The sequence below is a fragment of the Scyliorhinus canicula genome, chromosome 1, assembly GCF_902713615.1.
Source record: "Scyliorhinus canicula chromosome 1, sScyCan1.1, whole genome shotgun sequence".
NCBI classification, from domain to species: domain Eukaryota; kingdom Metazoa; phylum Chordata; class Chondrichthyes; order Carcharhiniformes; family Scyliorhinidae; genus Scyliorhinus; species Scyliorhinus canicula.
Window position 1 is genome coordinate 86,067,556 of NC_052146.1, and position 15,694 is coordinate 86,083,249.

At 45.6% G+C, this 15,694-nt stretch overlaps 1 protein-coding gene across 1 annotated transcript; it reads right to left on the bottom strand.

Moving 5' to 3' along the window:
- Positions 1 to 760: 760 nt before the first annotated feature.
- Positions 761 to 15,459, bottom strand: fam167b (family with sequence similarity 167 member B). The gene is made up of 2 exons (XM_038794722.1): positions 15,083 to 15,459; positions 761 to 2,854 (listed from the first exon to the last, which is right to left on the bottom strand). The coding sequence occupies exons 1-2, from the start codon at positions 15,380 to 15,382 to the stop codon at positions 2,591 to 2,593; spliced, it is 564 nt and encodes a 187-aa protein (XP_038650650.1). The 5' UTR covers positions 15,383 to 15,459; the 3' UTR covers positions 761 to 2,590.
- Positions 15,460 to 15,694: the final 235 nt, after the last annotated feature.

Genomic DNA, 15,694 nt, shown 5'->3' on the forward strand with positions numbered 1-15,694 from the left:
TTTAGTTTTGCTGGCATTAAGGGAGAGATTGTTGTCGCTGCACCACTCCACTAGGTTCTCTATCTCCCTCCTTTATTCGGACTCGTCGTTATTCGAGATCCAGTCCACTATGGTCGTATCGTCAGCAAACTTGTAGATGGCGTTGGAACCAAGTTTTGCCATGCAGTCGTGTGTGTACAGGGTCTCCAACAAACAACCTTTGTGTTTCCTTTGTCCTAGGTATGGCTCTAATCATTGGAGAGTTTTCCCCAGATTCCTATTGACTTCAATTTTGCTAGGGCTTGTTGATGCCGCACTCAATCAAATGTTGCCTTGAAATCAAGGGCAGTCATTCTCACCTCATAATCATGTGTTCCAAACCCCCGCAACCTGCCAATTGTCAACGCACATTCTTTCAGCCTGCTGCCAGCTAAGCAAGCAGACCACAGCACTTAGCACCGGCACTGTGTGATCTCCCTGTGAAGGTGTGACAGGTAGTGACACCTCACAAGTAAATTGTTAATGAACACTGAGGCCCAATTTCAATTGAAGTTCCTGGTGAGGTGTGCATTGCCTCTACACATTTCTGTCCCAGGTCATCATTGGACATACTCTCATCTGGGAGATTTACTGTCCTTGATTCCAGGAATTTGCAGTGAAACTCCACCAATAAATGATAATGTAATTCCAATGGCTGCAGCTCAATAGTAGATAACATACATAAAATTGTACATTGGTGATAGCTATATATATTTAGGAATTTATTTGGTAGAACTTGGAATGAATTGTGTGAATAAAATTTTATTATTTTTAAAATGAAGGAATTACAAGAAACAACATTACAAAATGTTGTGGTCACAATTAATCTAGGACGATACACAAAATACAGACATCAAATGGTGAATTTACGTTGAGGTTTTTCCTGCTGATTTGGTGTGACATTGGCGGAAGAAGCAAGGAAATCCTGGACGAATAGCCGGTGAGCCGGATAAATATCAACAATTTGCACCGTTAATATAAGGGTGATTAGAAAAAAACGTATTGAATGAAAGAAGGCGTTTAGGAGAAGTTGTTTGGTTAAACTTGGTCAAAGAGCATGCTGTTTAAGTGGGTCTTAAAGCAGAATAAAAGAAATGAAGAGGCAGAGAGCTGTAGGAAGGGAAAGGTTATAAGAAATGTAAATGAAGATAACAGAAGAGGCCTGTTTGTAGATTCCCGCGATGAAAGAATGTTTCCTTAAACTAATAATCACTATTGAATAAGTGGAGAACAGTGGGATTACTGAGTTAAGGGATAGGGTGGAGGTGTGGGTTTGGGTAAGGTGCTCTTTCCAAGCGCCGGTGCAGACTCGATGGGCCGAATGGCCTCCTTCTGCACTGTAAATCTTATGTTTCTACAAACATTGCCAACACAAATACAGTCAAATAAAGTGGAAAGATTGTTTTTGGAAAAGATTGTTTCAAAATTGTAAAATCAATAAAAGGTAAGCCAGAACCAAAATTCGTCAATTCAGGCACAATTATCTTGTAGGGTGGGAGTGGAAATGGAATTTGGACTAGAATCGGATGTGCTTTTGTTGCCTGATCAAACATTCTATAGGTTTTGTGAATAGGCTCGTAATGTGCTTACCTATATGTGATGGGTGTATTATGACTCCATGTAAATGAGGAAAATAAAACATAATTTCTTAATTTACAATATTCACTGAGCAACATTAAATACATGGATTATACGGATCCGAGCACACAGCCTTGCTCTGAAACCAGTGATATTTAAATGTTTAAAAGGCCTCAGTTTCCCCCCCAGCTATTCGGTGGCCACAGTCAATTACTAAACAGAAATGCTGCCTCTCAAAAAGAAGGCCAAATTTCACTTTTAGTTCTTGCAGGCAACGTTATTATACCATCCCTTCGCTCTAGCAACAACTTTCCTGAGGTGGGAACTCCAGTTTTGCTGTTAATGGTTCAGCTCACCTATCTGGGTTTCTATCTGATGCAGAATGAAAACTTGCAAAACATTTTTTGAAATAATTTCATTAGCTTTGAGGAATTTTTTTGAAGTTTACTAAGTACACTAAAGTCAGTTCGCCAATGGCAGTGCAGTGCCCAACTATATTTATTAGTACTTGACCTTACATAACCTTATTTCTAACCAAAAGTGGGAGGGAAATGAAGAAAAATGTAATTATCTCTGCTAATGACAGTGGGTGGTTTAGGATCATTGCCTATGTACTGAATATTCTGCAAGATTTAGGTGATTGTTTTGTATATGCATTGATGATGATGATGATGGCCCATAGAAATTGAATTACGCCCCACCACCACCCACATTACTAATGACATCAAATGTTCCCCAGTGAGGCATAACAAATACAATGGAAAACTCCATCAACATTACCCTGATAACATATCTCTTCTGAGGTTGCATCAAACAACCACACTGCATGTGACCCATGGGACTATCCAAATTCACGTACTGGGACTTTTCTGAGCTGAGCTGCAAGCTGACTACAGCAATGATTAAGAGGCGATGTTGTGACGCACAGTCCCCTCACAGTGAGATCAAATTTTGTTTAATTATTCGCCGAAAGATGAATTGGTACTGTGTTAGATCAGGAGAGGGAGAACCTTCTGGAATTAATGTTCATTTTAGTCACTCCTATGTGTTTGAGTGGTGTGGAAAGACTGAAAACAGCCTTCAGGGGAATATCCAGGAGTAAATCTGACTCCTCTTCACATTCCTCCAGTCCGTATGTCACATCATCCAACATCTCCTTGTGCTGATGGCACATCTGCTCCACCTTTAACCTGTGAATCTCTCTCCTCAGGCAAATGAGCTTTCGGGCCAGCTGGTGATCTAACGACTGCATCTCTCTCTGGAAGAAAAAAGTAGATCGATCAATAATTACCAAAAATAAATGTGCCTATCTTTGAGACAAAGTTAAACTGACCAAATAACAGGTTAAGATTGGGGGCAGCAGGGTAGCATGGTGGTTAGCATAAATGCTTCACAGCTCCAGGGTCCCAGGTTCGATTCCCGGCTGGGTCACTGTCTGTGTGGAGTCTGCACGTCCTCCCCCTGTGTGCGTGGGTTTCCTCCGGGTGCTCCGGTTTCCTCCCACAGTCCAAAGATGTGCGGGTTAGGTGGATTGGCCATGCTAAATTGCCCGTAGTGTCCTAATAAAAGTAAGGTTAAGGGGGGAGGTTGTTGGGTTACGGGTATAGGGTGGATACGTGGGTTTGAGTAGGGTGATCATGGCTCGGCACAACATTGAGGGCCGAAAGGCCTGTTCTGTGCTGTACTGTTCTATGTTCTATGTTCTAAGATTATTTAATTTGGAAGATGTATGCACGAACTGCTTAATTTGTCAGTATTACAACTTCAGTCAAGCAAAATTTGATTTATTGTTTTGGAAATCAAAAGTACAGATCACCAGACCTGTGATCTGCAATTAGAATCACTGGATTTTAAACATGGAAGATTGTTTGGTTCAATTACACCTGCGCTGTCTCTCTGAAAGTGCTGATTATTTAGTCGCACACTCCTGCTCTTTCCCCAAATCCTTTCAAATGTTGATGTTTTTAATATTTATCCACTTTCCTTCAAAAAGCCATTAGAGTTCCTACAACAAATAGTATTTCTGCTAGGGCAACAAATCTGCTTAAAGAAAACATTTGGGGAACAACAATAATGCCAACTTACATTTATATAGTGCCCTTAACATAAAGGCTCACCCCCACAGCCAAAAGATGTGCAGGTAGGTGGAGTGGCCACGCTAAATTGCCCCTTAATTTGGAAAATAAATTAATTGGATACTTGAAATTAAAAAAAAGAAATGTCCCAATGCGCTTCATAGGAACATCGCAAATAGGGGCAGGAGTAGGCCATTCATCCTCTCGACCCTGCTCCATCAACAACAGCATCATGGCTGATCTGATCCTGGCCTTAACTCCACTTTCCTGCCTGTTCCCCGTCATCCATGACTCGCCTATTCAGAAACCTGGCTATCTTGAATTGACGGGAGGGGATGAGTTTAGGTACCTACAGGCGTGGGACTTCCTACGCAGGCAGGTCTCAACCTTCCCGCTCCCACCATCAAGGGGATACAGGACTGGGTAGTTTCCAGAGTATGGGTGGGAGAGGGGAGGGTTTCGGACATCTATAAAGAACTCATGGGGTCAGAGGAAACGCAGACTGAGGAGCTGAAACGCAAATGGGAAGAAGGGTTAGGAGGCGAGATAGAGGATGGTCTCTGAGCGGATGCGTTGAGTACAGTCAACGCATCCACATCATGCGCCAGGCTCAGCCTGATACAATTTAAGGCCATTCACCGGGCTCACATGACAGTGGCCTGGGTGAGCAGGTTCTTTGGGGTAGATGACAGGTGTGCAAGATGTGCGGGAGGACCAGCGAACCATGTTCATATGTTCTGGGCATGCCCGAAGCCTAGGGGATTCTGGCAGGGGTTTGCGGATGTCATGTCCAAGGTGTTAAAAACAAAGGTGGAACCGAGTCCAGAGGTGACGATTTTCAGAGTGTCGGTAGATCCGGGAATCCAGGAGGAGAAAGAGGCAGACGTTCTGGCCTTTGCCTCCCTGGTAGCCCGGAGACGGATATTATTAGCTTGGAGGGACTCAAAGCCCCCGAAGCCGGAGACCTGGCTAACTGACATGGCTAGCTTTCTCTGTCTGGAGAAAATCAAGTTCGCCCTGAAAGGGTCAATGTTAGGATTCATCCGGAGGTGGCAGCCATTCGTCGACATCTTTAAAGAAAATTAACCATCAGCAGAGAAGGGGGAGGGAGGGGGGTGGGGGGCTTAGCTTAGATTAGTGTGCAAGAAAGGTGGGACCTGTGAGGCAGGAAGACGGCCTTTGCACAATGTTTATATTTGCATGTACACTGTTTCTTCTGTTATTGTTACAAAATCACAAATACCTCAATAAAATTTTTGATAAAAATAAAAAAAGAAACCTGGCTATCTTGGCCTTGAAGAGAGTTACAAGAGCACTGGCGGGTGAAAGCAAAACTTGGGGGCATTGCCTCAAATTAAGGGGAAGTAGATTTAGGACTGAGCTTTGGAGGAACTTCTTCACCCAAAGGGTTGTGAATCTATGGAATTCCATGCCCAGTGAAGCAGTTGAGACTCCTTCATTAAATGTTTTCAAGATAAAGATAGATAGTTTTTTGAAGAATAAAGGGTTATGGTGTCCGGGCGAGAATGTGGAGCTGAGTGCACAAAAGATCAGCCATGATCTCATTGAATGGCAGAGCAAGCACGAGAGGCCAGATGACCTAGGTCTTATGTTCTGATAACTAGACAACTTTTTGTCATAGGCAAAATAAGGAGACATTAGGACAGGACAGGGTCACCAAAGCTGGGTGAAAGGGGTTGGTTTTAAAGAGTGTCTTAAAGTGGGTGGGAGATGAGGAGAGGCCAAGCCAGCTGAAGGCATAGCCTCCAATGGTGACAGGTTACAAGTCAAAGGTAGGGAGGAGTGAGGTCAGAGGCTTTTTTCCAGGTTAGAGGGGTCAATTACTAGGGGCAGAGGTTTAAGGTGCGAGGGGCAAGGTTTAGAGGAGATGTACGAGGCAAGTTTTTTTACACAGAGGGTAGTGGGTGCATTGAACTCGCTGCCGGAGGAGGTGGTGGAAGCAGGGACGACAGTGACATTTACGGGGCATCTTGACAAATACATGAATAGGATGGGAATAGAGGGATATGGACCCAGGAAGTGTAGAAGGTTTTAGTTTAGACGGGCAGCATGGTCGGTGCAGGCTTGGAGGGCCAAAAGGCCTGTTCCTGTGCTGTACTTTTCTTTCTTCTTTGTACATTAACACTGCAATGAAGCTACTGTGAAAATTCCGCAGTCGTCCCACTCCGACACCTGTTCGAGTACACAGATGGAGAATTCAGAATGTCCAATTACCTAACATGCACATCTGTCGGGACTTGTGGGAGGAAACTAGAGCAACCAGAGGAAACCCACGCAGACATGTGGAGAACGTGCAGACTCCACACAGACCATAGATCATAGAACATACACTGCAGAAGGAGGCCATTTGGCCCATCGAGTCTGCACTGACCAACTTAAGCCCTCACTTCCACCCTATCCCTGTATTCCAATAACCCCTCCTAACCTTTTTGGACACAAAGGGCAATTTTGCATGGCCAATCCATCTAACCTGCACGTCTTTGGTCTGTGGGAGGAAACCGGAGGACCCGGAGGAAACTTACGCAGACACGGGGTGAACGTGCAGACTCCGCACAGACAGTGACCCAAGTGGGAATCGAACCCGGGACCCTGGTGTTATGAAGCAACAGTGCTGACCACTGTGCTAACTGTGCCGCCCATACTACGAAGGCAGGCCGTATCCAGCGAAATATTGAAGATACGGACTGGGGGAGGGGATGTGGTGTCAGAGCCGGGGAAGATAAATGACGGGCTTAGGGATTACTATAAGGAGATGTACAGGGCAAACCCGGGGTTGGGGGTGGGGGGGGGGGGGGGGGGGGGGGTAAAGAGGGGGACACGGGATGTTTCTTAGATAAACTGGAGTGAAATCAAGAAGCATTTCTTCACAAAAAGGTAACAGAAATTAGGAATTTTATTCCAAAAGGCTATGGAATGCTAGGATAATTGCACTTTTCGAGACATGACTTTTGTTACATTAAGGTGTCAAAGAATATACGACAAAAGGTAGGAAAATGGAGTTGAGGGGGAGAATAGCCTTCTCCCCTTCCTCATGTTATTGTGTGCATAAACCTCTGAGTCATTCTGCGATTCTATTAATTTTAAAGTGTTACCACTTGGAGTTAATTTCCCCTTCATATTGTTCCTCTGAAAATATATCACCTTAAATGTCTCCGCAATAAACTTTATTCAGCATCAGTCGACCCCCATCTGCCAAGCAATGTCCACCACAAACCATTTTAGTTCTCAGGATACTTAACCGTGCTTCCTCTTTCTATATCTTCAAGTTTTGAGATTGTAACCCACATCATATTTTAATGTATTGAGTAGATCAATGATCCCTGGGGACATCTTGCTTATAAACCTGCAGCCCAGAAGACATCTTTTAACCATTCTATCAGCATTGGTAGCTCTTTTGCCTCTGAGTCAGAGGTTGTGGGCTCATGTTCCATTCCAGAAACTCGAGAACAACATCAAGACTAACACTCTAGTCCTATATTGAGGGAGTGCTGCACTGTTGGAGGTGTTGTTTTTCGTATGAGACATAAAACTGAGGCTCTGCTGCCCTGACAGGTGGAGTAGGAAGTTATCTTTGGTATCCTGGGGTTGATATATTTATCCCTTAACAAATGTCGCTGAAATAAGTTATCTGGTCATTAACCTGTTGCTTTCTGTGGCACCTTGCTTTGTGAATGTGACCACTGTTTCCGCCATCACAACATTGACACTTCAAAATTCCAAGAGATAAAGGAATCCCCAGGGGGGCGCGAGAATCACGGCACGCCGCCCCAACTTGCCGATTTTCCGGCGCCGATTCTCAGGTGCCCACGGGATCGCCGCCACGCTGGTCGGGGGCCGTTGAAAGTGCCCCCCCCCCGGCGATTCTCCAGGCCTCGACGGGCCGGGTGCCCGCCGAGTGCGGCCGAGTCCCGCCAGTGTGGGTTACTCTGGTCCCACCCAGCGGGGCGTGGGTGTTCTGTCTGCAGGGGCTGTCCTGGAGGGGGGTGCGGGGGGGATCCAATCCTGGGTGGGTTCTCGGTGGTGGCTTGGCCCGCGATTGGGGCCTACCGATCGGCGGGTGGGCTGGTTCCGTGGGGCCTATGTTTCTCCATGCCGGATCCCTGTAAGGCTCCGCCATATTGCCCTGGGGCCAGCGCGGAGACGGGAACCCACACGCATGCGCGAACCCGCGCCGGCCATGGCGTGCTTGTGCTGGCTCGCGCCGGCTGTGCTGCGCCGGCTGGAGCAGCAGAGACCACTCAAGCACTGACCTAGCCCCCTATAAAGGGGTGAATATCTGATAATCGAGGACCGTTGATGCCAGAGTGGTTCGCGCTGCTTTTCACGCCGGCATCAGAACTTGGGCGCGGGATTGGAGAATCCTGGCCCCAATGTTGGCTGAACCTTGCCAGAAACAGGGTTCAGCTATGATTGCTCAGTTTCTCCTGGTTCCAGATATTTGGAAATCAATATTATATGGGAAGACCACAATGGGAAATCCCATTGGTAGGTGGTGGTAACGGAGAATTCTACTACAGGCGAGCGTGCGCCATCCAGGAAAACATGGCTGACGGACCAGAGAATCTTGCTCCTTAACTTTAAACAGCACTTTGCATCGACCTGGTGCAGATATGAACTGTCTATATGTCCCATCTATTTGAACTGTTAAAAGTGCAGCTTTTTATTGCATTGGCTGTGAATATTTGTTCTAATTTAATAACTGGAGTGTAAATAAATTTAAGATCATTATATATCTGGAACCAGGAGAAACGGAGCGATCATAGCTGAACCCTGTTTCTGGTTTAATGCAGAATTATTTTCCTAAGATTCAATGTTTCTTTCCATTCCCCATACTGTTGCTGCTTTTCTGACCATGAAAAACAAATCATTGTCGTTAATAAAATAATGCTGATTTTTCTTGGGTAATTCCACATGATTATTAATAATTATCAGAAATGTGTCAGCAGAAAGTTGACTAAACAAAAGCAAGCTGATAATAAAATAAGACTTGCAATTCCTATTGTACCTTTCAGCCAACATTGGGGCCGGGATTCTCCAATCCCGCGCCCAGGTTCTGACTCTGGCGTGAAAAGCGGCACGATCCACTCTGGCAGCGACGGTCCTCAATTATCAGGTATTCACCTCTTCATAGGGGGCTAGGTCAGCGCCGGAGTGGTCTCTGCTGCTCCAGCTGGAAACCCCGTGGGACGTCAATGCGCTGCCGGTGGAACGGAGAATCCCGCTGGCGGAAAATCCCGTCAAAATCTATTTAATATAGGGCAGCACTGTGGTGCAGTGGTTAGCACTGCTGCCTCATTGCACTGAGGTCTCAGGTTCGATCCCGGCCCTGGGTCACTGTCTGTGTGGAGTTTGCACATTCTCCCCATGCTTGCATGGGTTTCACCCCCACAACCCAAAGATGTGCAGGCTAGGTGGATTGGCCACGCTAAATTGCACCTTAATTGAAAAAAATGAATTGGTACTCTAAATTATTTTTAGAGTGCATAAGATATACATGTGAATGTACAACTGGTAATAATAAAAACAATATTAAAAACAGTAATAACTAACAATAGTAATTATTGATAGTTTTGCAAATCTTACATGAACCTCATCTGACTCGAAATGTTGCCTGGATCTGCTATGTGCCCCTTGTGTACTCAGGCCAAGCTATAGCACTTCCGTATCCATTTACACACTAAGCATTATATTAAAGCAATGAACCCTGTGGTGACAGGAGGATGTGTCCAAAAACAACTTTCAACAAATTAAGTGATAACTTTTCACTTTCTTAAAAACACATCCTTTTACATTAACTCAATAAAAGTGTCAATCATCCAATAGCAGAAACTACAAGCAATTGAAACCTCTCAACCTTGTGAAAATAAACATTGGGCGTGATTCTCCATCCCGGTTCACCCGGATCGCGTTTCCCGATGGACAGAGAATCGGGGATCCAGGGAAAATCGGGATCGACACTGGGTGCCGACCTGATCGTGATGCTCTGACCTCCCGCTGATGGCGTGAACGAGGTCCACGACTGCAAATGAATGCAAATAGGACTTAAAGACACTCTTGAATATATTTAGCGGTCAGCTCCCTATGCTCTGGCCCTCTGTGACTCTCTGGTCCCTAGGGCCAGGAATCACGTGGGCGCAGATCACTTGTGGTCACTACCAGTATGGCCTTAAGGGAGTTGCCCCCAAAACCCATCTGAGGTCTACCCCCATATGATGCACAGCCTGCCCACCACTCCTCTACCAGCCCCCCCCCCCCCTCGCCCAGGGACCCCTGTAATACGGAGAGTCCCTCGGGACAGCTGCAATAGGGTGATTCCCCCAGGAACCCATATAATAGGGAGACTCTGCTGCACAGGACACCTGCAAAGGACACCTGCAAGGGACCCCTGTAATAAGGAAAATTAAATGAAAATGAAAATCGCTTATTGTCACGAGTAGGCTTCAATGAAGTTACTGTGAAAAGCCCCTAGTCGCCACATTCCAGCGGGCTGGTACGGGAATCGAACCGTGCTGCTGGCCTGCTTGGTCTGCTTTAAAAGCCAGCGATTTAGCCGAGTGAGCTAAACCAGCCCCTCAGCCGAGTGAGCTAAACCAGCCCCTATGGATAACTGCAGTAGGGAGACCCCGTCAGGGACAACTGAAATAGGCAGACGGTGCAGAGACCCCCCACAGAGACACCTTAACTAAAGGAACACCCCACAGTGACCCCCTGACTAAAGTAACTGCCTCCGTAGAGACCTCTAGCTAAAAGGACTCCACAGAGACCCCTTAACTAAAGGGACCCGCTTGAGTGATTGGAATGCACTTACCTCTTTTTGATGTAGTGAATATTGTAAACGTTGGCGTTTCACCATTTAGTCACTGATCCACTAAGGGAGATCAGTGAATCAATGTTGCAGGTGGTCAATGGAAGCTGTGGGATGTTGCTTTAGTTAAGGTGTCTCTGTGGGGGTCTCTGCGTGGTCTGCCTATTGCAGTTGTCCCTGAGGGAGTCTCCCTATTGCAGTTATCCCTATGGAAGCTGCCAATCACAGCCGACTACTAAGAAATTATGAATGGCTTGCACATAATGGATCTTTGGGGTCTAGTCACAGGTTACAGCTGCTCTCCTTCCAGGAATGAAATGCGGAGCTTCAAGGCAAGTGTTACATCTGTAATTCTTTTCACTGCTGTTGGCTGGACTGCCCTCTAGCTTCCAGGCAGGAGTCTTCTTTCTGGGGGGGGTTGGGGTCAGTGGGGGGGTCCCTTTAGTCAAGGCATCCCTGTGAGGGTCCCTTTAGTCAAGGGGTCTCTGGGGGGGGAGGGGCCGTTCCTTTAGTCAGGGGGCCCCTGTGGGGGGCCTCCGTATTACAGGGGGGTCCCTGGAGGGTGGGGGCAGGTTAAGCCATCCCCATACTTGCGGGAAAGTGGGCAGTATAAGGGGAGCAGGATGGAGAAGGGATGAATGGAGAGCGAAAAGCAGCAGAATAGAAACTGAGAGTTGTGTTTTGGGGTGGGTGGGGAAGAAGAGTGTAAATAGGGAGAAGAAAAGTGTTAACATGGTGATGAAAGCAAATTACTGCAGATGCCAGAATCTGAACTAAAACAGAAAATACTGGACACTCTCAGCAGGTCTGACAGCATCTGAGGAGTGAGAAGGCAGCTAATGTTTCGAGTCTGGATGACTCTTTGTCAAAGCTGGGACAGACTCGAAATGTTAGCTTTGTTTCCTCTCCACAGATGCTGTCAGACCTGTTGCGATTGTCCAGTGCTTTCTGATTTTGTTAATATGGTGACGTTTGAGGAACAGCTGACTGATGAGAACAGGAAATGGAAAGAGCTTGATCTGAGAGAAGGAAACGAGTGCAGACTTGAGCTGGGTGGAAAAGGTCACAAACATCAAGCTGAGTAAAAGAAGATTGCCAGTTTGCCTCCTGTTACATGCTCTAATACCCAGCCTGATGTAAAGTGCCCATTAAATACCCTAATATTCAAATTCATTTCACCTTCTCTTAAGGATATTGGAGTCGGAGTCAAGAAACTGTATAACTAGCAGCTGATCTGCTACATGTCTACAAAACACCAAAGTTAAATTGTATCTCAATGCTTTCTTGTATTGGAAGACGAGAGATAGGATTCAGTGGTAATTGATATTTTACCCCCTGAGATGTTAAATTGTGTTAGTTGTTTTAAAGGATTTATATTTGTATTGGCAAACATTAGAAATAAGAAAAAGTTTTAAGTGCATTTAATTTAATGTTTCTGTGCCTGGAAGGGTAAAACCTAGTTAGATTAATGCTAGACAATGGTGTTTGTATGTGTGGGAGTTGATGTGTTATATATGTTGGATCAACATGAACTGCAACTCGAAGCAGTATCACTTGAAAACAGGCTTCCAACGATGTAGATGGTTCAACACTGCTTTATTGAACTTGCCGAGTAATGTACACAGTTCGCTGTGGGTCGGCACTCTATTAATCTAAGCTTGCTAACCTTGGTCTGGCTTGCCCAGACTTGCTCTGTGCCATGTGTTGTAGGTGCTGATTGTACATTGCACCCTGACTGTTACTACAGCTATCACCAGTACAAAGAGGTCGAGCCTTCCTACCTCGTGTGTTTTATACTGGTAATGTACCCTGTAGTGTCCTGCCTGGTGATTGGTTGTTCTGTATTCTGTGTGGTTACTGGTTCCTGTGTGTGTCCATCACTGCCTGTCTATATCTCATTATGAACATGAGTGCATATTATGAGAGGGGTTGGTTAAATTCCAACTGTGATTTCACTGTGCTTAGAGAGGGCTACTGGCTGTTGTTTAGAAACTGGAGGTCTTTGTAAGGAAAACATTTTTAAGGTTTAGTTTTAGCTGGATTTGTGGGAAGTTGGGGACAGGATCCTGGGGAGGGAACATCTTTCAACTCTGCCAGAAGAAAGACTGGACAGAATGGGACCTGCAAAGAGACAGGCTTCCTGAAGAACAAGTTACTGTCCAGATAAGCAGGGAATTGGGACAGAAAGAATGTTTAAGACACCTGAAGTTAAGAGAGCAGAGACCAAGGTATTGTTCAGAAGAATTTAAGGAAGAGTAAACAAATTGTGCTGAGTTAAAAAGACAATTACAGTAACCAGATTTAAAGTGGGGAAGGCAGATTTCAGAGGTAGATGAAACATGTGATAGGTGGAGTGGTCATGCAAAATTGCCCTGTAGTGTTCAAACGTTAGGTGGGGTTGTGGTGGAGGTATGGGCTTAGGTAGAATCATAGACTTTACAGTGCAGAAGGAGGCAGATCAAGTCTTCTCCGGCCCCTGGAAAGAGCACCCTACTAAGCCCATACCCCACCCTATCCCCGTAACCCAGTATCCCCATCTAACCATATTTGGACACTAAGGACAATTTAGCATGGCCAATCCATCTAACCTGCACATCTTTTGACTGTGGGAGGAAACCGGAGCACCCGGAGGAACCCCACGCAGACACAGGGAGGACGTGCAGACTCTGCACAGTGACCCAAGCCGGGAATCGAACCTGGGACCCTGGAGATGTGAAGCAACTGTACTAACCACTGTGCTACCGTGCCACCCAGGTACGGCAGGGCACTCTTTCAGGGGCCGGTGTAGACTCGATGGGTCGAATGGCCTCCTTCTGCACTGTAATTTCAATGATTCTATGATTATGAGAGAAGAATTTAAAGTGTGTTTTTGGGCGTGGAATTTGGAAATTCTCATATGACAATCATCTGGGGGATTCTGAGGAGAAAACCACAGATAGATACTAACTTGGGTTCAGAGCAGAGTGTGAATCTGTGTGCTGAGAAGGGACTTTTTATAAGACCATTGTAGGTTAAGATGTACTTTGTAATCTATGTTGATCTTTAAATATGTATGTATTTGTTAAGCTTCGGGGGGAGTAAAGGAATAGTGTATCATGATTGAATTTTTCAAATTTAAAAAATGTTTTTCTTGTCAATAAAATTAATGAGCTGTCCCGTGACTCTGTTTCTCTGTGTTTTATTAAAAAGTAAAAATTACAGTCCTTTGAGCAAAGGTATCACTCTCGGATCTTCCCAGAACATCAACTGGGACCTTACAATTGATTGATTGCAACCAGTCAGAATTGGATTAGGAGTCTGTCCAACCCTAATCTGAGACCAAACACCGCTTTAGCGACTACGGAAATGAAACAAAATGAAAATCGCTTATTGTCACAAGTAGGCTTCAAATGAAATTACTGTCAAAGGCCCCTAGTCGCCACATTCCGGCGCCTGTTCGGGGAGGCTGGTACGGGAATTGAACTGTGCTGCTGGCCTGCCTTGGTCTGCTTTCAAAGATGTGGAGATGCCGGCGTTGGACTGGGGTGAGCACAGTAAGAAGTCTTACAACACCAGGTTAAAGTCCAACAGGTTTGATTCAAACACGAGCTTTCGGAGCGCAGCTCCTTCATTCACCTGAGGAAGGAGCTGCGCTCTGAAAGCTCGTGTTTGAATCAAACCTGTTGGACTTTAACCTGGTGTTGTAAGACTTCTTACTGTGCTTTCAAAGGGCTATTTAACCCTGTGCTAAACCACCCCCTTCAGATGGAGACTCCAGACTTCACTCAATCCCAAATCCTCTGAACCTGAAGAAACAATCATCAACATCACTTCCCCTCCTCTCACAGCGACACCTTCTCTGCAAATTTTAATGAGCTGCGGTCAGGTTCACCGTCCGCTGGTCCCTGTTGGAGTGGGTCAGCGCGAGGACTCGAGGGTTCAAACAAGAATCAAAATAAGCAGCAAAGCAGCCCTGAACAATCGCCGGAAGGAATAAAGGATTAACAATAATAAAAAGTGACGCTGAGGTGAAAGCAGTTTGCAAGCGTCGAGTGCAATGACTCACAGCGGGTCCGCGTAGTCATAAAAAAAACCCCGGAGTGACAGTATAACTCGGGTTCAAACCCCATTGTGACTCAGGAAGCTACCTGACCCTTCATCAAACACATATATATTCAATGTGTTGACTGCGAAAATTCCTGACTGCGGGTCTCAAACACTTTGAAACCTCAGTGAGCTTGTGGCAATGTGTGTGTGTGTGTGAGGAACTTTCTCCTGACTCATCCTGCAAAGCACAATGGAACTGGCAGTGAGATTAGACAGTAGGTGCAGCCTGTGAATAGGCGTATAAAAACAAGATTTACCAATCATAAGGATTTGTCTAGGTGGGGAGTCACACTGCTGTTGGAACATGTATAGGTGCCGCAAAAGGGTAAAATAACTGAAAAGATTTCGCTCCTAAATTTATAACAAAACTCTCGAACGCCTTCAAATAAAGACTATTATAAGATTCCACCTTAGAAAAGCACAGAACCATTTTTTAAAGAAGAATGCTTTGAAGATATTTGCCAAAGGCAGACCAGTGCTAAGTTATTGCGTTACTTACTAGTTCTTTTCTAAGCCAGTCTAAAGCTTCGCCAATGTTTGCAAAGCCACAGATATTCACGAGAGAGATGTCGCGCTGTCCCGATGACAGGTTCATCTTTGGGTCACTTTCTGCTCCCGGCTGAGTCTCTCCTGTTTTCCAGGGCTGACTCTCCAGCTTTTCCTTCCATTCCGCGAACGAAGGTCTCCGAGTTTGGAGTTTTAATTTTGCCGTGAGTGCTTTCACTCGGCTAAGGTCATCGTCCGGCTCCAAATCAGCCTCATCGCTTCCCGCAGGTTCAGGATTCAGTGAGAGGGACATCTGCCTCCGGGAAGAGGCTGTTAGAGAAAAACAGAGTGATTGATCAGAAAGCTGAGAGCGGACTACACTTTATAGCTGTCTGTTACTGTTTAACAGAACCGCCCAGTCTTCTTAAAGGGACCACACAGAGCCCTGAGTGATAGCTAACCTGCACCAACTAGACATTCAACAGAAATCATTTCACCTTTCAATTTCAACATTAACTCTATCACCTCGGTGTTGGTTTCAAAAACAATCTCTACCTCCCTCCTTTCTCTCTTAATCTTTCCGTCTGTTTTTCACCCAAGTTTCAAACCATTTATCCCCTCCCCT